This window comes from Ovis aries, chromosome 7 (genome assembly GCF_016772045.2).
Source record: "Ovis aries strain OAR_USU_Benz2616 breed Rambouillet chromosome 7, ARS-UI_Ramb_v3.0, whole genome shotgun sequence".
Lineage (NCBI taxonomy): Eukaryota > Metazoa > Chordata > Mammalia > Artiodactyla > Bovidae > Ovis > Ovis aries.
In genome coordinates, this window is record NC_056060.1 from 75200094 (window position 1) to 75226165 (window position 26072).

The 26072-nt window shown below is 42.9% G+C and overlaps 1 protein-coding gene across 1 annotated transcript in view; it reads left to right on the forward strand.

Moving 5' to 3' along the window:
• Nucleotides 1–26072, forward strand: part of FNTB (farnesyltransferase, CAAX box, beta) — a 78057-nt gene that overhangs the window by 18746 nt on the left and 33239 nt on the right. Inside the window, exons 2-4 of the mRNA XM_012181840.4 lie at nt 13986–14050; nt 19477–19549; nt 21951–22042. Of these exons, the coding sequence (XP_012037230.2) occupies nt 13986–14050; nt 19477–19549; nt 21951–22042 (230 nt within the window). The remainder of the gene's footprint in view (nt 1–13985; nt 14051–19476; nt 19550–21950; nt 22043–26072) is intronic.

Sequence of the window (26072 nt, forward strand, 5' to 3'; positions counted from 1 at the left end):
ATTTCTTTGCATTGATCACTGAGGAAGGTTTTCTTATCTCTCCTTGCTATTCTTTGGAACTCTCCATTCAGATGGGTATATGTTTCCTTTTCTCCTTTGCCTTTAGCTTCTCTTCTTTTCTCAGGTATTAGTAAGGCCTCCTCAGACAACCATTTTGCCTTTTTGCATTTTTTTTTTTCTTGCAGATGGTCTTGATCACTGCCTCCTGTACAATGTCACGAACCTCCATCCATAGTTCTTCAGGAACTCTATTAGATCTAATCCCTTGAATTTGTTTGTTATGTCCACTGTATAGTCATAAGGGATTTGATTTAAGTCATACTTGAATGGTCTGGTGGTTTTCCCCACTTTCTTCAATTTAAGTCTGAATTTGGTAATAAGGAGTTCATGATCTGAGCCACAGTCAGCTCCCAGTCTTATTTTTGCTGACTGTATAGCGCTTCGCCATCTTTGGTTGCAAAGAATATAATCAATCTGATTTTAGTATTGACCACCTGGTGATGTCCATGTGTAGAGTCTTCTCTTGTGTTGTTAGAAGAGGGTGTTTGCTATGACCAGTGCGTTCTCTTGGCAAAACTCTGTTAGCCTTTGCCCTGCTTCATTCTGTACTCCAAGACCAAATTTGCCTGTTACTCCAGTTATCTCTTGACTTCCTACTTTTGCATTGCAGTCCCCTATAATGAAAAGGACATCTTTTTTGGGTTTTAGTTTTAGAAGTTGTAGGTCTTCATAGAACTGTTCAACTTAAGCTTCTTCAGCATTACTGGTTTGGGCATAGACTTGGATTACTGTGATATTGAATGGTTTGCCTTGGAAACGAACAGAGATCATTCTCTCGTTTTTGAGATTGCATCCAATACTGCATTTTGGACTCTTTTGTTGACTATGATGGCTACTCCATTTCTTCTAAGGGATTCTTGCCCACAGTAGTAGATATAATGGTCATTTGAGTTAAATTCACCCATTCCAGTCCATTTTAGTTCACTGATTCCTAAAATGTTGATGTTCACTCTTGCCATCTCCTGTTTGACCACTTCCAGTTTACCTTGATTCATGGACCTAATATTCCAGGTTCCTAAGCAATATTGTTCTTTCCAGACTTTACTTCCATCACCAGTCACATCTACAACTGGGTGTTGTTTTTGCTTTGGCTCTGTCTCTTCATTCTTTCTGTAGTTATTTCTCCATTGTTTTCCAGTAGCATATTGGGCACCTACTGACCTGGGCAGTTCATCTTTCAGTGTCTTATCTTTTTGCCTTTTCATGCTGCAAAGATGGACACAGAAATACAAAAGTCAAGGCCTGATTGGGAGGAGGATTCAGAGGAGCATAATTAAAGTTTCATGAAGTAGAGTCTCTTGGACAGCAAGGAGATCAAATCAGTCAATCCTAAAGGAGATCGACTCTGAATATTCATTGGAAGTACTGATGTTGAAGCTGAAACTCTAGTACTTTGGCTACCTGATGTGAAGAGCTGACTCATTGGAAAAGACCCTGATGCTGGGAAAAATTGAAGGCAGGAGGGAAAGGGGACAACAGAGGATGCGATGGTTGGATAGCATCACTGACTTAGTGGACATGAGTTTGAGCAAACTCCGGGAGATAGTGACGGACAGGGAGGTCTGGCATGCTGTAGTCCATGGGGTCGCAAAGAGCTGGACACGACTGAGCGGCTGAACCACAACAACAATAGTCTCTGTCAATGTTGCAGTGTAGAATATTTGCTTCTAAATCGACAGAAGCAGTCTCTAATTGATTTCAACATCTATTTAACTGCTATATCTATAAATACATGTACAGTGTGTGTGCGCAGATGTGTTTGACTTTTCAAAAAAGTAGTTGTGGTGAAATCTTGGTGTGTGCGTGCTAAGTCACTTCAGTCGTGTCCAACTCTTTGTCACCCTGTAGACTATAGCCCTCCAGGTTCCATGGTTTATGTGAGTCTCGAGGCGAGAATATTGGAGTGGGTTGCCTTGCCCTCTTCCAGGGGATCTTCCTGACCTAGGGATCAAACCCCAGTCTCCTGCATTGGCAGGTGGGTTCTTTACCGCTACCACCACTGGGAAGCCCAGAAGCTTGATATTAAGTGTTTTATTTTAATTCTTAATAATTTCTAACTTCTTATTATAAAAATTTTCAAATATACAGAAAAATTGATAGTATTTGTTTGCCTTCCACCTAATTTCCCTGACTCCCATAAACTGTTCAAGGAGAAATTTTAAAAGATAAGATCATGACTCATACAGATATAAAATGAACACCTGTCAAAGATTTTATTTGACTGATGAACCCAGTACTTCAGATAAGATCTCAACATGCCATACATTTATAGTCAGATAGGAATGTGGAAATAGATTTGCAAATGGATGTAAAACTGGTCAATAGTCATAGAGTGATAGTTAGTTGCACTTTACTAGATACAATTTGCATATCTGTGGACAGAAATTATTTGCATTACTGTCAGTTTTCTGGGAATTAACTTCTATCTCTACAGAGTTGTGAGACAGTTTAGTCTCACAGTTAGACTAGAGATAACCTAGTAGAGATAACCCAATAATGGATCATCCAGCCAGGACACAAGTTTTCCTTTAGGGGTTGCGTCTGTATGTTTACATGGTGTGTGCGTGTGTGTGTGTGTATGGGACTATATGTATATGACTGTTTTTGACCCTGGATTTGGAAAGAAGATGAAGTTATTTTGACAGTTAACCACTAAACGATAAAGCATGCATCTCTTAAGAATAACATTCTACATAAAGACAATAAAATTACATCTAAGAAGATTAATAATCAGATAATCATGATGGTATGGTCACTCACCTAGTGATCAGACATCCTGAAGTGCGAAGTCGAGTGGGCCTTAGAAAGCATCACTACGAACAAAGCTAGTGGAGGTGATGGAATTCCAGTTGTGCTATTTCAAATCCTAAAAGATGATGCTGTGAAAGTGCTGCACTCAATACACCAGCAAATTTGGAAAACTCAGCAGTGGCCACAGGACTGGAAAAGGTCAGTTTTCATCCCAATCCCAAAGAAAGGCAATGCCAAAGAAAGTTCAAACTACTGCACAGTTGTACTCATCGCACACTCTAGCAAAGTAATGCTCAGAATTCTGCAAGCCAGGCTTCAATAATACATGAACCGTGAACTTCTAGATGTTCAAGCTGGATTTAGAAAAGACAGAGGAACCAGAGATCAAATTGCCAACATCCGTTGGATCATCAAAAAAGCAGAGAGTTCCAGAAAAACATCTACTCTGTTTTATTGACTATGCCAAAGCCTTTGACTGTGTTAGTTCAATTTAGTCACTCAGTCGTGTCCGACTCTTTGAGACCCAGTGACCTGCAGCATGCCAGGCCTCCCTGTCCATCACCAACTCCCGGAGTCTACCCAAACCCATGTCCATTGAGTCAGTGATGCCATCCAACCATCTCATCCTCTGTCGTCCCCTTCTCCTCCTGCCCTCAATCTTTCCCAGAATCAGCATCTTTTCAAATGAGTCAGTTCTTCGCATCAGGTAGCCAAAGTATTGGAGCTTCAGCTTCAACATCAGTCCTTCCAATCACAACAAACTGTGGAAAATTCTGAAGGAGATGGGAATACCAGACCACCTGACCTGCCTCATGAGAAATCTGTATACAGGTCAGGAAGCAACAGTTAGAACTGGACATGGAACAACAGACTGGTTCCAAATAGGGAAAGGAGTACTTCAAGGCTGTATAGTGTCACTCTGCTTATTTAACTTCTATGCAGAGTACATCATGAGAAACGCTGGGCTGGGTGAAACACAAGCTGGAATCAAGATTGCCGGGAGAAATATCAATAATCTCAGATATGCAGATGATACCATCCTTATGGGCAGAAAGTGAAGAAGAACTAAAGAGCTTCCTGATGAAAGTGAAAGAGGAGAGTGAAAAAGTTGGCTTAAAATTCAACATTCAGAAAACTAAGATCATGGCATCTGGTCCTATCACTTCTTGGGAAATAGATGGGGAAACAGTGGAAACAGTGAGAGACTTTATTTTCTTGAGCTCCAAAATCCCTACAGATGGTGATTGCAGCCATGAAATTAAAAGACACTTGCTCCTTGGAAGATAACCTATGACCAACCTAGACAGCATATTCAAAAGCAGAGACATTACTTTGCCAACAAAAGTCTGTCTAGTCAAAACTATCGTTTTTCCAAAGAATTGATGCTTTTGAACTGTGATGTTGGAGAAGACTCTTGAGAGTCCCTTGGACTGCAAGGAGATCAAACCAATCCATCCTAAGGGAAATCAGTCCTGAATATTTGTTGGAAGGACTGATTTGTAGCTGAAGCTCCAATACTTTTGTCACCTGATGCGAAGAGCTGACTCATTTGAAAAGACCCTGATGCTGGGAAAGATTGAAGGTGAGAGAAGAAGGGGACATGAGTTTGAGTAAACTCCGGGAGTTGGTGATGGATAGGGAGGCCTGGTGTGCTGCAGTCCATGGGGTCGCAAAGAGTTGGACACAACTGAGCAACTGAACTAAGAAGATTAAAAAGAAGTCTTTAATACCGTCTAATATTCACATTTGTTTTTCAGTTTCCCCAATTTCTTAAGATTCTTTTTATAGCTTTCTGGTATGTTTTGAATCTGGAGCCAATCAAAGATGCTTTATTTCAGGTGGTTTAAAATTTTTGAAGAGCTAATCCTTTGGGAATTGAATTTTCTTATGACTAATCCTGATGACCTTTCTTGTAACATTTCATGTAGCAGTGTTTCTGAAACAGATGCTTTCCGATGTCATCCTCCTCTGAAGAGAGCCAAATCACTTTCATTAACATGGTCACAAACTGTGTCCTTTGCCCTCAAGGAAAATGAACCTATGGGCTTTTTGCTGTTTACACAAGAGAAAACTATCTTTTACTGTAGGGCTGTTAATACCTTTTGTGTTGTAGCCAGTTGGTAGCTGCCTTGCCTAGCTGCCGAAAGGAGAGATTAACTAGAACAGAATAGTCTCTTGCTTTGAGATAAAAAGGAGACATGGAAATTCAAGATAAAATTCAAGATAAAATGAAAGGCCAGGGAAAGGGGACATGCTTTAGCATCTCTATATTGAAGCTGAACCTTCCTTCCTTTCTTTCTTACTCCCTTCCTTCCTAATTCTGACTTGAGAGCTATACAGTGTTAGAGTTCTTCATGATTTAGGTAACTTTCTTTTTAAATAGTTACCCTCAATTCTCCTATATTTAAAGTGAGAATTTTGATAAAATTTTAAAAAGGAATTTAATTATAATTCTTGTTTTATAGACACTATGCAGTTGTGACTGCTTTTCTTAATTCTGTCCCAAAGGCTAAATTTCTAATTTTACTAATGTTTGGAGGCCCCCAAGACCACTCTTAGATTCACTGATTCACTACTAGTTCAGTTCAGTTTGGTTCAGTCACTCAGTCGTGTCCAACTCATTGCGACTCTATGGACTGCAGCACACCAGGCCTCCCTGTCCATCACCAACTCCCAGAGTTTATTCAAACTCATGTCCATTGAGTCAGTGATGCCATCCAACCATCTCATCCTCTGTTGTCCCCTTCTCCTCCTGCCTTCAATCTTTCCTAGCATCAGGGTCTTTTCAAACGAGTCAGCTCTTCGCACCAGGTGGCCAAAGTATTGGAGTTTCAGCTTCAACATCAGTCCTTCCAGTGAATATTCAGGACTGATTTCCTTTTGGATTGGATCTCCTTGCAGTCCAAGGGACTCTCAAGAGTCTTCTCCAACATTACAGTTCAAAAGCATCATTCTTTGGTGCTCCGCTTTCTTTATAGTCCAACTCTCACATCCATACATGACTACTGGAAAAACCATAGCTTTGACTAGAGGGAGCTTTGTTGGCAAAGTAATGTCTCTGCTTTTTAATATGCTGTCTAGGTTGATCATAACATTCCTTCCAAGGAGTAAGCATCTTTTAATTTCATGGCTGCAATCACCATCTGTAGGGATTTTGGAGCCCCAAAAATAAAACCTGCCACTGTTTCCCCATCTATTTGCCATGAAGTGATGGGACTGGATGCCATGATCTTAGTTTTCTGAATGGTGAGCTTTAAGCCAACTTTTTCACTCTCCTCTTTCACTTTCATCAAGAGGCTCTTTAGTTCTTCACTTTCTGCCATAAGGTTGGTGTCATCTGCATATCTGAGGTTATTGATATTTCTCTCGGCAATCTTGATTCCAGCTTGTGCTTCACCCAGCCCAGTGTTTCTCATGATGTACTCTGCATAGAAGTTAAATAAGCAGGGTGACAATATACAGCCTTGACGTACTCCTTTCCCTATTTGGAACCAGTCTGTTGTTCCATGTCCAGTTCTAACTGTTGCTTCCTGACCTGTATACAGATTTCTCATGAGGTAAGTCGGGTGGTCTGGTATTCCCATCTCTTTCAGAATTTTCCACAGTTTGTTGTGATCCACACAGTCAAATGCTTTGGCATATTCACTAAAGAAGAAATAGATGTTTTTCTGGAACTCTCTTGCTTTTTCAATGATCCAGCAGATGTTGGCAATTTTGTCTCTGGTTCCTCTGCCTTTTCTACAACCAGCTTGAACATCTGGAAGTTCACAGTTCACGAATTGTTGAAGCCTGGCTTGGAGGATTTTGAGCACTACTAATGTTACTGAAAACTGGGTTTCCCTCTTGGTGGATGTTGAGCCAAAAGACACAGCCAAATCAAAGATTGGAAGCAGGAAATATTTATTAATAAAAATAGGGAGGACACTGGGGAATCTTTCCCAAGGCAGTATCTCCCTTAACAGCAAAGCTGGAAAAGTTTTAAGCTAGGGTACATGAATATTCACGATTAGGCTTGAGTCCAAGCTTTAGTTGATTAAAGTCAGAAGGATCAGTAAAGGTCAGCATGGTCAGCCTTTGGTTTCAGTAGATCTGGTGGTTGAGGCCTCGAGCTACTCTTTTCCATTAAAAGAGAACTAGGAATTTTCCCAACTGATGTGTTATCTTTGCTACTGTTATTTTTCTTGCCTGATAATTTCTGCATTCTTTGGTCTCTTAAGATCATTGATTACTAAGACCTGTTCACGGGCAAGCATTGTGGCCAGGCTTAGGTCCCAGAATGACTTTGGCTTAGGCCAAAAATGGCTTCTCTTATGTCAGGAAAATCATGTCTGATTTTCTTTCTCTGGGGACCTCTACCTTTTCTGCTTACACAAAGATTCAGAGTAGTCAGAATATAGCTGTACTCAAGGTGATGATTTATTATAGCAAAAGGCTAGAAAGCAAATCAGCCAAGGGAGAAGGCTCATGGGACGAAGTCTGCAGGAAACTAGGACAAGTTTCCAAGAGTCCTCTCCCAGTGGAGTCACAGAGAAGGAGTTTAATTTCTCCGGTATCAAACTGTGACCGCACATGCAGAACTGCCAGGGAAGCCCATTAGAGACTTGTTGCTCATGGTTTTTAGTGTGCCTGGTCACTAAAACCAGCACCCTCTTTTTAGAATAATTCCAGGCTCCCAGAAGGAAAGTAGCTACTCAGCATAAACTACCTTGCTGATACAGTTTAGGCTCAGTGAGCCAGTCTTGTCAACGCTGGGAATGGTGGGAACCCTGGCATGGTCTAGGCTCCCAGACTCCAGCGAGGATCTATCTTTCAAGGAGGCCTTCCTAAGGATAGCAGTCTCAGGCCTGCTATGGTAACTGTTTTATATACAACTAGCTTTTTTCCTTTCCTTCTGCTATGCAAATCAGAACATTGAAAGAATGCTTATGTCTTCTCAGTGACCAAATTACTCAGATTTATATAACAGTGGCAGATGACATGCGGAGAAGGGGAAGCAGAAAGGGATGTTGCATGCTTTGGCGATTACTTTCATTTTCTCATCCTCAGATGACTAGTTTTTAGTTTCTGTATCAGTCCACTACTATTTGTTTAAAAAACTGTAGGCTTATTGCTAGTACTATTTTGAAAGTTGTACTCTGAAAATCGTACTTTGTGCTTTGAAGTGATTGGATTGTTTTCTCTTAAAAAATACACCAGTTCCTAAAAACAACCCACAGAATGGGAGTAGGATAGGGAACTTGTATCTAGAATACATAAAGATTTATTACAGTTCATTGACAAAAGACAAATAACCCAGTTTAAAAAATGAAGAAAGATCTGAATAGACATTTCTCCAACTAATATCTACAAGTGTCCAATAAACCTGTGAAAAGATGCTTAATATCATTAGCCATCAGGGAAAGGCATTCAAAACTATAGTGACTTACTGCTTCAGAAACACTAGGATGGCTATGATAAAAACACATAATAGCATGTTGCTGAGGATATGAAGAAACTGGGACTCTCATATGCTGCTGATGGGAATATAAAATGGTATGACTGCTGTGGAAAAGTCTGGCAGTTCCTCAAATGATTACACATTAATATACGATCCAGCAGTTTCACTCCTAGTGATGCCCAGAACTCGGCCTCTGGGCACTAGGGCCAAATCAAATCTCAGAGGCAGAGTTTTGGGTGAAGTAGAAAACAATACTGGGCTGGATGAATTACAAGCTGGAATCAAGTTTGCTGGGACAAATATCAGCAACCTCAGAAATGCAGATGATAACACTCTAATGGCAGCTAGTGAAGAGGGGCTAAAGAGCCACTTGAGGAAGGTGAAAGAAGGGGGTGAAAAAGCTGGCTTAAAACTCAACATTCAAAAGATCATGGCATCTGGTGCCATCACTTCATGGCAAATAGATGGGGAAAAAGTGGAAACACTTTTTTATTTTATTTTATTAAACATTTTATTTTCTTGAGCTCCAAAATCACTTTGGCTCATGGGGTGACTGCGGCCATGAATTAAAAGACGCTTAATCCTTGGAAAAGCTATGACAAACCTGGAAAGTGTAGTAAAAAGCAGAAACATCACATTGCTGACAAAGGTCCATATAGTCAAAGCTATGGTTTTCCCAGAAGTCAGGTATGGATATGAGAGTTGGGCCATAAAGATTGAGTGCCAAAGAACTGATGCTTTTAAATTGTATTGGAGAAGACTCTTGAGAGTCCCTTGGACAGCAAGGAGATTGGTTCAGTTCAGTTCAGTATCTCAGTCATATCTGACTCTTTGAGACCCCATGGATTGCCCTGTCCATCACCAACTCCTGGAGCTTGCTCAAACTCATGTCCATTGAGTCAGTGATGCCATCCAACCATCTCATCCTCTGTCGTCCCCTTCTCCTCCTGCCTTCAATCTTTCCCAGCATCAGGGTCTTTCAGATGAGTCAGTTCTTCACATCAGGTGGCCAAAGGATTGGAGTTTCAGCTTCAGCATCAGTCCTTCCAATTTCAGGACTGATTTCCTTTAGGATTGACTGGTTTGATCTCCTTGCAGTTCAAGGGACTCTTAAGAGTCTTCTCCAATATCACAGTTCAAAACATCAGTTCTTTGGCACTCAGCTTTCTTTATAGTCCAACCCTCACATCCATACATGACTACTGGAAAAACCGTAGCTTTGACTAGATGGACCTTGGTTGGCAAAGTAATGTCTCTGCTTTTGAATATGCTGTCTAGGTTGGTCATAGCTTTTCTTCCAAGGAGCAAGTGTCTTTTAATTTCATGGCTGCAGTCACCTTCTGTAGGGATTTTGGAGCCAAGAAAATAAAGTCTCTGACTGTTTCCATTGTTTCCCCATCTATTTGCTATGAAGTGATGGGACTGGATGCCATGATCTTAGTTTTTTGAATGTGGAGTTTTAAGCCAGCCGTTTCACTCTCCTTTTTCATTTTCATCAAGAGACTCTTCAGTTCCTCTTTGCTTTCTGCCATAAGGGAGGTGTCATCTGCATATCTGAGGTTATTGATATTTCTCCTGGCAGTCTTGATTCCAGCTTGTGCTTCATCCAGGCCGGCATTTTGCATGATGTGCTCTGTGTATGTTAAAAAAGAAGGGTGACAATATACAGCCTTGACCTACTCCTTTCCCTATTTGGAACCAGTCTGTTGGTCCATGTCCAGTTCTAACTGTTGCTTCTTGACATGCATACAGATTTCTTAGGAGGCAGGTAAGGTGGTCTGGTATTCCCATCTCTTCAAGAATTTTCCACAATTTGTTGTGATCCACACAGTCAAAGGCTTTGGTATAGTCACTAAAGCAGAGGTAGATGTTTTTCTGAACTCTCTTGCTTTTTCTATGATCCAACAAATGTTGGCAATTTGATCTCTGGTTCCTCTGCCTTTTCTAAATCCAGCTTGAACATCTGGAAGTTCTCAGTTCATGTACTGTTGAAGACAGCTTGGAGAATTTTGAGCATTACTTTGCTGGTGTGTGGGATGAGTACAACTGTGCGGTAGTTTGAGCATTCTTTGGCATTGCCTTTCTTTGGGATTGGAATGAAAACTGACCTTTTCCAGTTCTGTGGCCACTGCTGAGTTTTCCAGATTTGCTGACATATTGAGTGCAGGGGTTTCACAGCATCATGTTTTAGGATTTGAAATAGCTCAGCTGGAATTCCATTACCTCCACTAGCTTTGTTCATAGTGATGCTTCCTAAGGCCCACTTCACTTCAGACTCCAAGATGTCTGGCTCTAGGTGAGTGATCACACCATCATAGTTATCTGGGTTATGAAGATCTTTTTTGTATAGTTCTTCTGTGTGTTCTTGCCACCTTTTCTTAATGTCTTCTGCTTCTGTTAGGTCCATACTGTTCCTGTCCTTTATTGTGCCCATCTTTGCATGACATGTTTTCTTGGTATCTCTAATTTTCTTGAAGAGATCTCTAGTCTTTTCCATCCTGTTGTTTTCCTCTATTTCTTTGCATTGATCACTGAGGAAGGCTTTCTTATCTCTCTTTGCTGTTCTTTGGAATTCTGCATTCAGATGGGTATATCTTTTGTTTTCTCCTTTGGCTTTAGCTTCTCTTCTTTTCTCAGCTAGGAGATCAGTGAATCCTAAAGGAAATTAATCCTGAATATTCATTGAAAGGATTGATGCTAAAGCTGAAACTCCAATCCTTTGGCCCCCTGATGTGAAGAACTAGCTCATGTTAAAGACCCTGATACTGGGAAAGATTGAAGGCAGGAGAAGAAGGGGATGACAGAAGACGAGATGGTTGGATGGCATCACCAACTCAATTGACATAAGTTTGAGCAAGCTTCAGGAGTTGGTGAAGGCCAGGGAAGGCTGGCATGCTGCAGTTCATGGGGTTGCAAAGAGTCGGACATGACTGAGTGACTGAACTGGACTGAACTGAGACAGCACCAGGACCCTGTCCCAGGCTGCACCATCCTTTCCTGGCTAACACTCCCTTATCTCCGCATTCCCTCCTTTCCCTGATTAGCAACTGTTTGAATCTGCCCTTTGGAAATCAGGGAAGATCATGGAGGCTGGTGTCTGTTCCCTACAAACAAGGAATGGGCAAAGGGTGCTGGCAGAGAAAGGCTCCTGTGCCCAGGAGGCTCAAAGGGTCCTTCTCAGTTTCATGCATGCGTGCGTGCTAAGTCACTTCAGTTGTGTCTGACTTTTTGTGACCCTATGGACTATGGCCCACCAGGCTCCTCTGTCCATGGGATTCTCCAGGCAAGAATACTGCAGTGGGTTTCCAGTTCATACTCCAGGGGATATTCCCATCCCAGGGACTGAATGCATATCTCTTATGTCTCCTGCATTGGCAGGGAGGTTCTTTACCACTAGCGCCACCTGGGAAGTTTCACTAGGTATACACATACAAAAACATATATCCATCCAAAAACTTGGACAAGAATATTCATAGCAGTATTATTCATAATAGCCAAAAAGTAGAAGCAACCTAAATGCTCATCAACTGATTCCATTTATATAAAATACTCGGAATAGCTAAATGGATTGTGAAAGAAAGTAGATTAGTGATTGACAGGGGCTGGAAGGATTGAGGGTGATTGCTTAGGGGTGCAGGGTTTCTTTTTGGAGTAGTGAAAGTGTTCTAAAATTGATTATGGTGATGATATGCAGCTCTGTGAACATAGTAAAAAGCTCTGAATGATACACTTTAATGGGTACATTGAATGGTATGTGAGTTATATCTTGATAAAACTGTTGGAAAAACGTACCCATTCTTAAGAGAAAATAAAGTGAATTATTTGTTCATTATCATGAACAGCTGATCTGAAATACTCTTGTATTTATTAAAATTTATAATGTATATTTTCAGACACAAGTCAGTTACTAACTTCATTGGACTATCACTTGTTCATTCTGAAGAGGAGTGATTAGGAAACCAGAAGAGAAATGAGACTCTGTTGGGAATGGTTTAAGCAATTTCTTCTTTGCAGGTATAACATACCTGTGTTTCTGTCAGGTGTCTTACTTTAGAAATAAACCTCGGTTTTCATCACCTGGTTCCTGGCTGCTTATGTTGCCCAAATGGTGACTGATGGTGGGACTTCCCTAAGAAGTTCTTGGCTGGAAGCTTTGCCTCCTGGGGGTCTTAAGTGTCAGTTAGAATGCTCATCCATTAGCCTCTGAATATTATTAAGTCATATGGATGTGAATTGATTTGTGTTTAGGTACAGGAAGTGAGTTTTCCTCCTACTTGCTTTTTGTTTTATTCAAAATTCATCAGTTCACTTGCACTATAACAGTATATTATAAAAAAAAACAAAACAACAACCCCCCAGTATATAGTACACAAGTCTTTGTATGTAATGATCTTCCTGACATATGTTTCTTTCTTTTTTTTAAATCTTGTTCAGCGTATACCCGGGAAGGCATGACTGGCCATACAGTCTGTGTTCCGCCGAGTCTGCTGCTTTGCATTAGTCCCGTATCAGTGTCTGGCAGGGCGAAAGAATCCTGAGGAGTCTGGGACAACTTTCTTACTCCTCGTGAGACAATCTCGCAGTGACTTCAGTCTGTTTTTCGAAGTATTGTAAATTCTTAGCCAGACAGTCCCTCAAACTCATGTTCAAAGGCAAATACCAAAGCATATCCTGAAACCGAATATAAACGAATTTTAGATTGGCTGCCGTTTTAGCTGATACACATCATTGCTCCCCTCATCTTGATTCTTGCACACTTGTCAAAGGAGCTAGAAGCTCTAACTTCAGTGGGTGTTTCAGAAATATTAAATAATGCATTTTTTATATTTCCCAAGATGGTTAGATAGCATCACTGACTCAGTGGACATGAATTTGAGCAAACTGTGGGAGACAGTGAAGGACAGGAAAACCTGGTGCGCTGCAGTCCTTGGGGTCGCAAAGAGTCGGACATGACTTAGAAACTGAACAACAGCCGCGAGAGGACATTATTCCATATCTTGTAATCTCAGCAAGGACTGGCGTCACAAAGCAAGGATGGCTGGGAAGGTGAAACCCTGTGTCCTGCTGATCAGTCCCTTCTGGCACTACTATGCTCTTTCCTTACATCATGCTGTGGTCTTCAGAGGAGAGTGGTCATCTCATTTCCTTTGTGACTTGACTTTCTGAGATTCTCCGTTTTATGGGACTGTGGAGTTGCTGTGTAACACAGGTCTAATGACCAGATGTGCTGTTTCTTTGGTGTCTCCACGATCGATATTCTTGTAATTCCCTTCAGGAATTTTAATACTGTTCAATCTGTATTTAAATTATTAAATCTGACAGTAAGAAGGAGGACCCTTGGCAGAAATTGAGTATTTGAGAATGACCAGTTAACGAACACCTAGACAACTTCATAGAGCAGGCAAAAACAGATCTTTCAAGCAAAGGGGATCTGTCTTTATCTCCGAGTAGCTGGTGTCGGGATGCCAAACCACAGAACCACCATTAGTTTGGATATTATGGATTAGTTTACTGGAGAAGTGGGTTGTGATGTTAACGTGGTTCAGATCATTCTTTCTGTCCTTGTCCCACATCTGTCATCCTGCAGAGCTCCTGCATGCAGTCATATCATGCTGTTAGGCTCAAAGCCACACCAAGGAACTCTAGCCAGTAGGCATTTGTGGCAAGAGGAACAAAAAGCTGATGAAAGTCTTACCTGCTTTTGTTTTCTCTCTCCCATCTGCTACATCCTTACCAGGCAAAAGTAGAAGAAAAGATCCAAGAGGTCTTCAGTTCTTACAAGTTCAACCACCTTGTACCAAGGTAAGCTGTCTGAGTGGATCTGGGAAATACCATCTCCCGTGGGAGCCTTTCTTCTCTCCTCCTTGAGCTTGTCCAACCTTGGGGTGTTGTAGCTATGAGGCTGGTGTTTCCTCTCCTTGTGGCTCCCTGAAGATGCTCCTGACGCCAGCTTCTGCCACTATTAAAATACCGACTGGAGGAGTTGTGCGCTTGAGCTGGGCCATCAGGTGTTACATGGGGATCCCCCTCAGGGCCTGAACTCTGAGCTCTGAAGATGGAGAGAGAGAAAAAGTTTGTGATCCTGTAGCTTAGTTCTGACCCGCTGCACTGGTGTTCAGAACTCTCAAGTTTTCTCTTTCACGTAACACTTTGAAACAGATGTAGAGTCAGGGGGATGGCAAAGGATGGATTCCTTTAGTGTATATTATGACTTGACTGGGGAAATGTGGGGTGTTTGAGCCTCTCCTAGCCTGGCCCTTGTTGGTGGCTGTGCAGCAGATTCTTGGGGCCACACTTTAAGTGAGAAAGACAATGCCTTTTGTTTTCCTTGGTGCTTAGCAAGTTGAAGCCTTCTAGGCTCTTTTGAGGCAGAAATTCCAAAAGGGGGATTATAAACAGAAACTTATCAATTTGAACCTTCATTTTCTCTCCCCCCCCCCCGTTTTGTAATGTATCACACTAGAATTTCATAAGGGCGTTTCTCTTGTAATCACAGATTGCTTCTCTGAAATCACTCTGTGCGATCTTTCCTCATCAGTAGTTCAAGTTGTGTTTGCTCATCGTTTTATATTGATGTTACAGTACTTTTCCTAGACAATCTCTGAACATAGAGTAGTTGGGCCACAGGCTGGTTCTCTCTGGGTGGGAAGCTTATGGGTCTAAAATCTGGCCCGATCTTGTTCACGTCTCCCAACTTCCTGACGCCTCCTCACACGCTGACTCCTGGGCAAGTCAGTCTCTGGGTACTTTTACTTACTGGAGCATTACAAATATTTCTAGCCTCAGTTAACTTTGTGTCTTTGTTTTTTGTCCCTATTTCCCTAAAACAGAAGTTTAGCTAGAAAACTCTGATTCGCCAAGACAGAAAAAGAGTCAGAAAAAGGGAAAGCCAGGTGGTAAAATTCTCTTCAACTTCCTTCCCTGGGGAAGGAAAGCATCAGCTAAGCAGAGAAGTCTTTTTCCAAACTGCTAACCTAAATCTCTGCATTAACCCAAAGCCCCGACCTCAGAAAATGAATTATGGCTCTTGTCATGAGTGGCAGCTGGAGCTTAGCAAATGGCACTGTTTATGTAAACAGCTCAGGGAGAAGGAGCCCTCTGGCCAGTACAGGCTGTTTTCCCGGAGGTGGTGGGACTTGGTAATGCTGTGGGGCATGGTGGCTTCAGGAGGGGTTTGTGGTTAGAGTTGCACTGGGATGACTCACCTGTTGTTCTCTGAGTCTCTGTCCACTGTGGACATATGTCTTCTGTGTTCCCAGAGGACCTTTGATCATTTGACATTCCCTTGTCACCCACCATAAGAGTAGAGGCCTTGGGCTTTCCTTTTATCCTTACTGAGATGGGAGGGAGATTGGGAGGTTATAATCTGAGAAGCTGTGTTTGGGGAGTGGTAGTAGAGGACAGTAAAGGAGGGAAGTCCCTTGATTCATAGGTCTTTAGGTAAGATGTGGGTAGAAAACAAAAAGTGTTCCTCCTTCGTGGACATAGAATACATTAGGGCTCTGGATTTATTTCAGGAATCTGACATTTCCCATTTTATCATTGTTGCCTATGAAAATGAGTGTTTTAAAGGATGCTAAATAGCATCTTATGTCACAGCATGCTAATTAATATAGAGACATTACACATTGTGGGTGAATAACAGAATGTAAATCAGCTTATCAATATAAGGCTGGGGCCGAACATCTTCACCATAGAATGAATTTCTGGGACATAAGAAGAGATATGAAAATTTAATCAGCATTTTAAATTACTGTCACAGTTATAATATTTAACATTTCATCAGTCAAATTTAAAAATTTTGATATTATATTGCAGGAATAAACCTTCCTTGTTAGCTACAGTGAATATTCAGATGTTAGCGATTAATCTAGGTGACACAGCTTGTTTGTGTCTCTGAGGTCATGATGGTGATTGGATGTGATAGAAACACACACATACTCCTGAGACCACTGGCCATGCCCTGGCCCAGGGATGTCAGGGATGATTCTGAGAAGGCATCCATCTATTCAGCCTTTCAGAGCCACTGCCAAGTAGAAGATTTGGCTGAAATTCAAGGCTGAAGCTGAATGTTGTTACATCCTGCCATTTTTTCCTCATCCCAGAAATGGTTTTCCTTGCTCTCAGACTGTGAAACATGCATCTTCTCTGGAGTGAGGTGGTCCATCCCAAGAAGGCTTTGGACCATGCTTTGAACAGTTTTGTTTATCAGCGTCCTGCTTTCCCATAAAAGTTAATTTTTCCTTCCCTCTGGTTAGTCATTCTCACTGTTCACATGCTTACGGATTTACTTTCTTCCATGTATTATATATTAGCTTTAGTAACAAACCAGTGTGAGTCAGACATAGGCATACATATGTCCCCTCCCTCTTGAGCCTAGCTCCCACCCCACCTCCCCCTGGCTGATTCTTAACAGTGTCTTACCCCGTCTTCCTGCTTCATCTATCTTCCCACCTAAGTGTTTTTATCAGTCCAGTTTGTAAATACATACCGAGTACCTAGTGGGATCGGATAATTTTTCTAAAGCCATGATTGTAGTTATTTTTTTCTCAGCTGAAAATCCTCAGAGGTTTCTTGTGCCAGTTTTTTTTATTGAGGTACAACTGACCTAACATTATATTCATTGCAGGTGTGCAGTGTAATGATTCAGTATTTGTATATACTGCAGTATGGTCACCACAGTAAGTCCAATTAACATTCAGCACCATGTGAAATTGAAAGTCACTCAGTTGTGTCCAACTCTTGGCAACCCAATGGACTGTAGCCCACCAGGCTCCTCTGTCCATGAAATTCTCCAGGCAAGAATACTGGAGCGGCTAGCCATCTCCTTCTTGATTTTCCTGACCTAGGGATTGAACCCAGGTCTCCTGCACTGCAGGCAGATTCTCTACCTTCTGAGCCACCAGGGAAGCCCATTCAGCACTATATGTACTCACAAATTCTTTTTCTTATGATGAGAAGTTTCAACGTCTTCTCTGGTAGCTACTTTCAAATATGCAATGCAGTATTATTATATAAATTAAAAAAACCCTTTATCTTATATTGGAGTATAGCTGATTAACAATGTAGTGATAGTTTCAGGCACACAGCAGAGCAACTCAGCTGTACATACGCATGTATCCATTCTCCCCCAGACTCCCCTCCCATTCAGGCTGCCACATGAAGCAATACAGTATTATTATTGACTAAGGTCACCATGCTGCACATCACTTCTTCATGACTTACTCATTTTATAACTAGAACTTTGTACCTTTTGACCCCCGTCACCCATTTCACTGCCATCCCCTTGCACCTCCCACCTTAGGCAGCTACCAGTCTGTCTTCTGTATCCATGAGCTCAGGGCTTTTTTTTTTTTTTTTTTTGGTGGAAGCCCTCGAGTGTCACATACAAGTGAGACTGGGCAGTATTCATCTTTTTGTCTGACTCACTTCACTTAGCATAATGTCCTCCAAGTCTCCCCATGTTACTGCAGGTTCCCTTTGAGTGTTAAATTTCTTAGCTGGCATCCCAGGTCCCTTCTTGACCATTCCTCTTTCATTCCTAACAGCCCGGCCAAGTCCCCAACTTGTCACTTCCCCTGCATGCTTTATATTCATCTGTAGGATGTAGTGAAGCTGTTAGCCACTTGCACCCATTTAAACGCAAATTAACCAAGTTTACAATTTAGTTGCTCAGTTACAATAGCCACGTTGCAAGTGCTCAGTACCCCCACGCGGCTTGTTGCTTCGTATTAGACAGTACAGACAAAGACTCTTCATCATCACTGCAAGTTCTCTCGGATGGCCCTGGTTTGGTTCCTTTTGTTTCTCTTCCTTCTGGCTGAGCTGTCTTCCCACCATCACTTCACCTCCTCTTCTCCTCTACCTGTAAAAACATTCTCCCTCTTCCAGGGCCGCCACCTCAAGTTCCACCTGTTCACGCAGCCTCCCCTGATCATTTCTTTCTGAATGAGATGCCTCCCCCAACCACTTGAGAGCCTCAGGAACATTTTATATGTTTTTTCTTAATGAAACCTACCCTTTTTTTTTTTTTCATCATCTTGTAACCACTTATGTCCTTATCTCATTTCCAGTACTGAACTGGAAGCCTTTTTGAAGTAAAGACTACTTATTCTGTGCACAGTACCGTGGGAGTTCAATAAACAATTGTTGAATTGAATACCTAGGGAAGAGAATGCTTCTTCTTTCGTTTCTTTTCTGGAATCAGCAAGCACAGTGAATGTCTCAGATTCTTTGCTTTTTTCTTTCCTTCTGTAACCACACAGACAGACCCCCTTCTGTAAGACCCAGCAAAAAACAGCCGCCCCCTGCCCTTCGCCTGCCTGTGCAGGTGGTCACAGCAGATACAGTCCATCTTAGAGCCAGTGCTGCTGATATCAGGGCCAAGGAGAGCGACTGGCTGCAGCGTACAGACATGATCCTCCAGCCAGGACTGTGGGGCAGCACGTGGAGGTGGAATGTGGGGGAGGGAATGATAGCCTGAGGGCTTCCCAGGTGGTGCTAATGGTAAAGAGCCTGCCCGCCAATGCAGGAGACATGAGACGTGAGTTTGATCCCTGGGTTGGGAAGATCACCTGGAGGAGGGCATGGCAACCCACTCCAGTATTCATGCTTGGAGAATCCTGTGGACAGAGGAGCCTGGCGGACTATTGCCCGTAGGGTCACAAAGTCGGACACAATTGAAGTGACTTAGCACAGCATAGCGCAGTAACAGACGGATGAGTGAGGGGCAGGCAGAGTACAAACCTCAGACCTCAGAGAAGTGACCCCGGAAGAAATGTCTGGAACGATAGAGGTGAACTAAGTCAGGGACACAGCGAGGCTCAGGATGGAGAGCCACAACGTATCTGTTCTCAGCTGGACCCCAGAGGCATTTCCTGGGTGGTTTCTTGCTGCCTGGCTAAGTGTGCTTATGGTGGCGTTTCTCGCCCAAATCTACCAGCCACAAGGGAGAGGATCCCCCCAAACATTGGTCAGTATGATTTGCAGACACTTGAGGGGCATTCAGAGGCTGGCCTCTTTTCTCCGGTGTAGGTGTCCTGGGAAGCTGAACAGGTTGCTGTTTTCTACTCATTGACTGTGTGTGTGTGTGTGGGGGGGGTAACCAGAAGGTGAGAGTGCGTGTGTGGGTGTGAATGTGCGGGTGTGTCCGTGTGCACACGTGTGTTCTGTACCGGGGGAAGCAGGGCCTGTGAGAGTAGTTTTACTAAAGCTCTTTGTCTTTCCAGGCTTGTTTTGCAGAGAGAGAAGCACTTCCATTATCTGAAAAGAGGCCTCCGACAGCTGACAGATGCCTACGAGGTAAACTCCTCGCCCAGGAGCTCTCTCTATCAGATTATCCGCCTTAATCTTTCTTTTCTTTTTTCTGTTTGGATGTAAAAGGCATGTGTGGGCTTGGCCTGTTGCAGGTTCGATCGCTGTCCACGTGGCTCTGGTAGGATCCAGGTGCACAGCTGCCTGGCCCCACAGAGCTGGGACACCTACTTCTGAAACTAAAGCTCCTCTAGTCTCTCCTTGCTCAGAGCTACTGGAGCCCCTAGCTCGGGGCCGCGGGGCTTCCTTCCACCCACATCGTGGCTGAGGGGGGTTCATGTGCATTCTTCTAGATGCTCTTTGACTATTAGCTAAAAGGCAGTCTAGATATCCTCACCTGTTTATCCTCACCCCATTGCCCTGTAAGCAGATCTAATTTCTCTACTGGCCAAAGCACCAGTGTATAAGTCCCAGAAACTACTCTGCAATTTAACACGGTAAAAATGCTCAGACATGAAGTGGATTTTAAGTCAATATTCCTTAGAGTCCTTGAGGTCCACAGAGGGGCTCAGGGGAGGGCAGCAGAAGTGGAGGGGAAGGGTGTTGGGACTAGGGGCTGAGTGACAGGCAGAGGGTACATGTGAACCAGAGGTTGCAGTCTTCTGCCCCACTTTCCACAGAGCAGCTCTGCTTTTAACTTGCTTTTTCTTTGGGCCACATTTGATTATTTACCACAAGGGTTTGGGCCTATAGACTCAAGCAGGTGGCATAAGCCAGGGATGTGGGCTGGGTTGCGGTGGTGGGTGATGGTCGGGGGAGCAGAACTGAGGCAAACCGGAGGACCATGCTTTTGCTCTGTTCCTGCCAGCCGCTGTCAAGCAGCATTGCAGACCCAGGGTTGCCGGATCTCTTCTTGTTCTTTGAAATGAAGCCAGAAATTCAGATTTCTCTATGGATCTCTCAACTTGTAGCTGTTACAACTAATTCTAATTAAACAAACAAAACACTACAGGGAACAAACAGAACACATCCATGGGCTACATCTGGCCTGTGGACTTTCAGTATTCAGTCCTTGATGGTTCGGGTCAAGTCAGTCCTGATACAGTTAATACCATGAAAGCTAACAGTTCATGGAATAGTGTGCTAACGTTTGTCATTCATTGCCTCATTTAATCCTCACAGCTAGTCCAGGAGGTAGGTAAGTATTTTTTTCTAGATTAGGAAATAGGCTTAGCAAGATTAATTAATTAATTTTCTCAAAGGCATATAGCTAGTGAGGGGCTCAATGGTACAGAATCCACCTGCCAAGCAGAAGACGTGGGTTCGTTGCCTGGGTCAGGAAGATCCCTTGGAGAAGGAAATGGCAACCCACTCCAGTGTTCTTGCCTGGGGAATCCCGTGGACAGAGGAGCCTGGCAGGCCGCAGTCCATGGGGGTCACAAAGAGTTGGACATGACTTAGTGACTAAACCACCACCACCACGTAGCTAATGAGAGAAGGAGCTGGCACTGAAACCCATGGCAACAGCTTCTGTCAGCACACCAGCTGCCCCTAGGTGGTGAGCAAGTTTATGAAGAGGGCAGCTTAGGCCAATGAAAAGAGCACTGGATCGAGAGTCTAAAAACCTGGGTTCTTGTTTCTTACATTTACTGTCTTTGTCATCTGGAAAAAGTTCATCTCTCTGGATCTCATTTATACACCATTTATATACTTTAGATTCGTAAAACTGGGGCGATAATACTACCTGCCTGCCTAGGCTTGAATGCTTGAGTATTTATGGCTTGGATTAGGATCAGGACCTATTCACAGGTCACCTATGGAAACATTTTCTAGCTGCTCAGGCAGAATTAGCCAGTTTCTTCCTTGTGCCCATTACAGCATTTATCCAGCTCTGTGTGTGCACTTGTTTTGTTCTGCCGTATTCCAGAAACACACTAGTGCTTCCGTGTCTGTCTAACACCCTCCTCCTCTACAGATAACCGCACGCATTCTAACCCAAGCACCTCAACAGAAGGAACTGAATTTTTTTCATTCTTGTGCCCCTCGTGCTGGGCATGAGGAGATACTTATTAAATATTTGCTAAATCAATAAACGAGTTAATGCAGGAAATCCTTCCCTGTAATTGTGGCTCTCCTTGGGTCTACACTGAGAAAACAGTAGCACTTGAGTTTCTGCCGTGGGAAAAGTCCTCTGCTTGGCTTCTTTCAGTGCCTGTCAGGGAAGGACCCATTGGGTTCAGGTTAAACGCCTTTGTCCCTTTGTCTTTTGCTCACATATGGTCACTTCAGCTCCGGGATAAGGCCTTCAGGCAAAGTGTCCTTCATCCCTCCAAGGTGGCCCTTCTCCTTCTTGCCAGGCGGCTGGGAGGGAGACAGATGTCGCCTTGTCAGCAGGGTCTTGGAACGATTCTGAATAAGGGGTGTGTTTTCTGCCCTGCCCCTTTCACAGTGTCTGGATGCCAGCCGCCCATGGCTCTGCTACTGGATCCTGCATAGCCTGGAACTCCTGGATGAGCCCATCCCCCAGATGGTGGCCGCAGAGTGAGTCTGGCTTTGGGGCGCTCCTGGTGTCCCCTGAAATTGGGTGTTGAATTTGAGGGTTCTTTTTGTTCAGTTTCTGTTCTATTTCTTTTGAATGAAAAACACAAGAGTGCTGCAAAGAAAACCATTGCCCTTCCCTTGACCTCCAGTAACTTCCTGAAACTCCTCCGCTTCAGAAGCCCATTGTGTGCCCTTGGGTAGAGCAAGACTTTGAACTTCCAAGAGAAGGATTCTGTTTCTTCTGTGGCCTTTTCTCTGGGCTCTTGCTCTGGTCTTTGAGAAAAGTCTTCATCAACGCCGGAAAAACCTGATTTTTCCAGAAAGTACAGTATACATTTGAATAGCATCTGTGGGGAAGCACGTGGCAACCCTGTGGACAAAAATGCCTTTGCTTTCCATAAATACCTGCCCAGAAGTCCCTCCTTGCCAATGCCTGGGGGACGGTCTGGCTCTTGATGGCAGTGGATGTGTTACTGGCTTGGTGTACAGATGTCAGGACATCGTTTTCCTAAACTTCTCGTTAATGATTAGAGATCTAAGCAACTAATTGAATAAGATTCTTCCCAAAGTGCTTCCGCAGAGGGTGTCCTCATTGTGGCTTCTCATCCTTAGAAATTCATCACACTTCATTTATTTTTTTTTAAAAAAGATTTTATTTATTTTTGGCTGCACTGGGTGTCTTCGTTGCTGTAAACGGGCTTTAGGCTCCAGTAGTTGCATATGTGGGCTCAGTAGTTGCGGCTTGTGGGCTCTAGAGCACAGACTCAGGAGTTGTGGCCCATGGGCTTAGTTACTCCATGACATGCGGGATCTTTCCGGACTGGGGATCGAAGCATTGTCCCCTGCATTGTAAGGCGGATTCTGAACCAGGGATTCTGAACTGGGGAAGCCCCACAGTTTATATTTTAAGGGAAAAAACTGATCATCACTCTAGTCTGAGGGGTACCCAAGGTAGGAAGGGGCTACCAGGAATTGGCTCTGATGCCCTAGTTCTCACTGAGAGAGAGCACCTTCTCTCAACAGCATCCCCTGCTGCTCCGAAGGTAGAGAGTCGGAGGGAGGCCTGGGGCCAGGTTTGTCTGCCCGCGGTACACAGGGGCGGCTGTGCCGGGGTGCGTGGAGGCCAGCCTGTGCTCCTCCCTGGTCACAGTCCCTCTGCCTGGGTCACGCTGTCAGGTCAGACGAACAGAACCACACATTGTCTCATTCATTCCGTCTTAACAATAACCTCTCATTCTTGCCTTCCTGGGCAGGGTGTCTTGTGATGAATGTGGATAGAAAAGATAATAAAGAATTAGGCCATTAACCCTTGTGATGTGTACAGTGCTTTCAGAGGGAGAGGAAAAATACGCATTGTCTTCCACATCACAGAGCTGCTGCAAGCCTAGTTGCTTCTAGCTCTGGATGTAGAGTTGGACACAGTTTCTGCAGTAACAGGAATTTAATTGTCAAAATAAAGGCCTGTGTGTTTTTGAAATACCAGTTGGGGGTTGGGGGTTGTTTGGGAAGTTTCCCCCACCCGTCACATACACAGTCGAGATAGATGGAATGGGAAAATCGGATGTGAGAGAAGACAGAAGACTCTGGAGGAGTCGGTGAGAGTGAAGTACAGACGCCCCCTAGAGAAACAGCGGTTTGGAGCAGGAAGGAGGCCCCCTGTGGGTGTAAGCTGATCGGAAGTGGGAAGATGGTGAAGGGCTTCCTGAAGTGGCAGAACCTGGATCAGCATCAGTTCTGGGTTTTTCTAGGTTCTGTACTCGGAGTTGTATGTTGCTCAGTCTCTCAGTCGTGTCCGACTCTTTGTGACCCCGTGGCCTGCAGCACGCTAGGCTTCCCTGTCCTTCACCATCTCCTGGAGCTTGCTCAAACTCATGTCCATTGAGTCAGTGATGCCATCCAACCATCTCGTCCTCTGTCGTCCCCTTCTCCTCCTGCCTTCAGTCTTACCAGCAGGGAAAGGGTCTTTTCTAATGAGTCAGCTCTTCGCATCAGGTGGCCAAAGTACTGGAGCTTCAGCTTCAACATCAGTCCTTCCAATGAATATTCAGGACTGATTTCCTTTAGGATTGACTGGCTGGATCTCCTTGCAGTCCAAGGGACTCTCAAGAGTCTTCTCCAACACCAGAGTTTCAAAGCATCAATTCTTCAGTGCATTATGGTGTTGTATTGGTAAAGCTTTTCTGAGGAAATAAATGTTGGAGCAGCTTTTGTGACAACATCAGCTAGGAAGAGAGGACCCCGTTGAAGGGCTTTTCACACTGAACAATTGAAGACAACATAAATATCAATAGTTGGGGATGTCGTAAGTGTAAAGTTTAGGTGAAGTCTCTGTGTCGTGATACATACAGTGAAATATTATGCAGCCACTTAAAAATTAAAAAGTTAGCAGGTGTTTGGTAGGCCTATGGTGATCATTTCATAGTATATACAAATATCAAATCATAACATTGTACACCTGAACCTAATGTTACGTGTCAGTTGTACCTCACTTAAAAATTTGTATATACACATAATTGTGTGTATTTATATACGGGCTTCACTGGTGGCCCAGAGGGTAAAGAATCTGCCTGCAATGCGAGAGACCTGGGTTCGATCCCTGAGTTGAGAAGATCCCCTGGGGAAGGGAACAGCTACCCACTCCAGTATTCTGGCCTGGAGAATTCCATGGACTGTACAGTCCATGGGGTCGCAAAGAGTTGGACATAACTGAGCAACTTTCACTATACTGTACTATATTTATATATAAAAATGTGTGTGTTTAATAGAGATACTCATGATTTAAATGCGAAAAGGTAGTTAAAGATTCATTTTTTATAGATTAAAATTAAAGGTGGTTCTACACATAGAAATAAACAGAAGGATGTATAGCATAACATGTATAGGATAACACAATAGGAGTTATTTGTGTGGACGATGGGGTTAAAGGTAATTTTTTTTCTTTTCTAATCTTATTTGCATTTTCTAAAATTTCTACAATGAATCCATTGTTTTGTAATCAAAAGAATGTTTTAAAATTTAGAAGCTGATTTGTCCTGATTGCAAGAGCTGCTTGATAGTTAATGACTGAAATTTTCTGTTTCACAGCCACCTTCAAAGCTTTACCTGTGGTTCTTCTGAACATTGATTTAACAAACTTTTAAAGAATTACCTAGACTTTCCAATAATGAACTTTGTCTTATGCCTAGCAGGCAGTTAATTCTAGGTGCTAATAATATTTGTTAGGAACAGAGCCTAGTAGCTTGACTTATAATAGTATAAACTCTTTTTAGTAAGAAATAGAAAAATCTTAATGACTTCTATTAAAATATGGGGATTTTTTTTTAAAGACTACCTAATTTTGGAGATCGCTTTTTTATTTGTTTTGCACAGGGAGAAGAAATGCTTGGAAAATGTGGTCAGATTTTTTTTTTTTTTCCTTTATACAAATGTTAAGGTGACATAGAGGGTGTGTTTAGCTCTGGAGTTTATTCTTCTACTGTCCTCTGTCTCTGCTCCCCGACCTAGTGTGCAACGCACACACATTCACACACATGGGTTTCTTTCTCTTTCCTGTTTTGTTCACATTTGTGCTTCCATTTGTCCTGGGAACAATATGACAAGCTGAGGTCCCTCTAGTGGACAAACCACTTTTGTCAGCTCCTGTGACTGCTGACCAGAGCCAGCAAGGCCAGGCTTTTACTGCTGGTGTCAAACCTTTCAGGAATGATATATTCAGTTCAAGAATAATATATTCAATAATAATGTATTTATAGGAATTAAGTGTGCCCTTCTTAAGAGAGTGTATCCATAAATTTATATATGTGTTTACCTCAAATAAATTAATATTTTGGAAACACACTAAGTACATTTGCTTTGTTAATGACTTTGGCACTGAAGGAAGCATTTTTTTTAAAATGAGAATCCCTTGCTTCGTTATTGAAAGCTACTTAATGAAACACATGGAGTAAAATGAAAACCCCAGGGAAACCATGGCAATGTTAAGTTAGGTCTTTTAGCTTCTATAAGATCTGAAAATTATCTTTAACTTAAA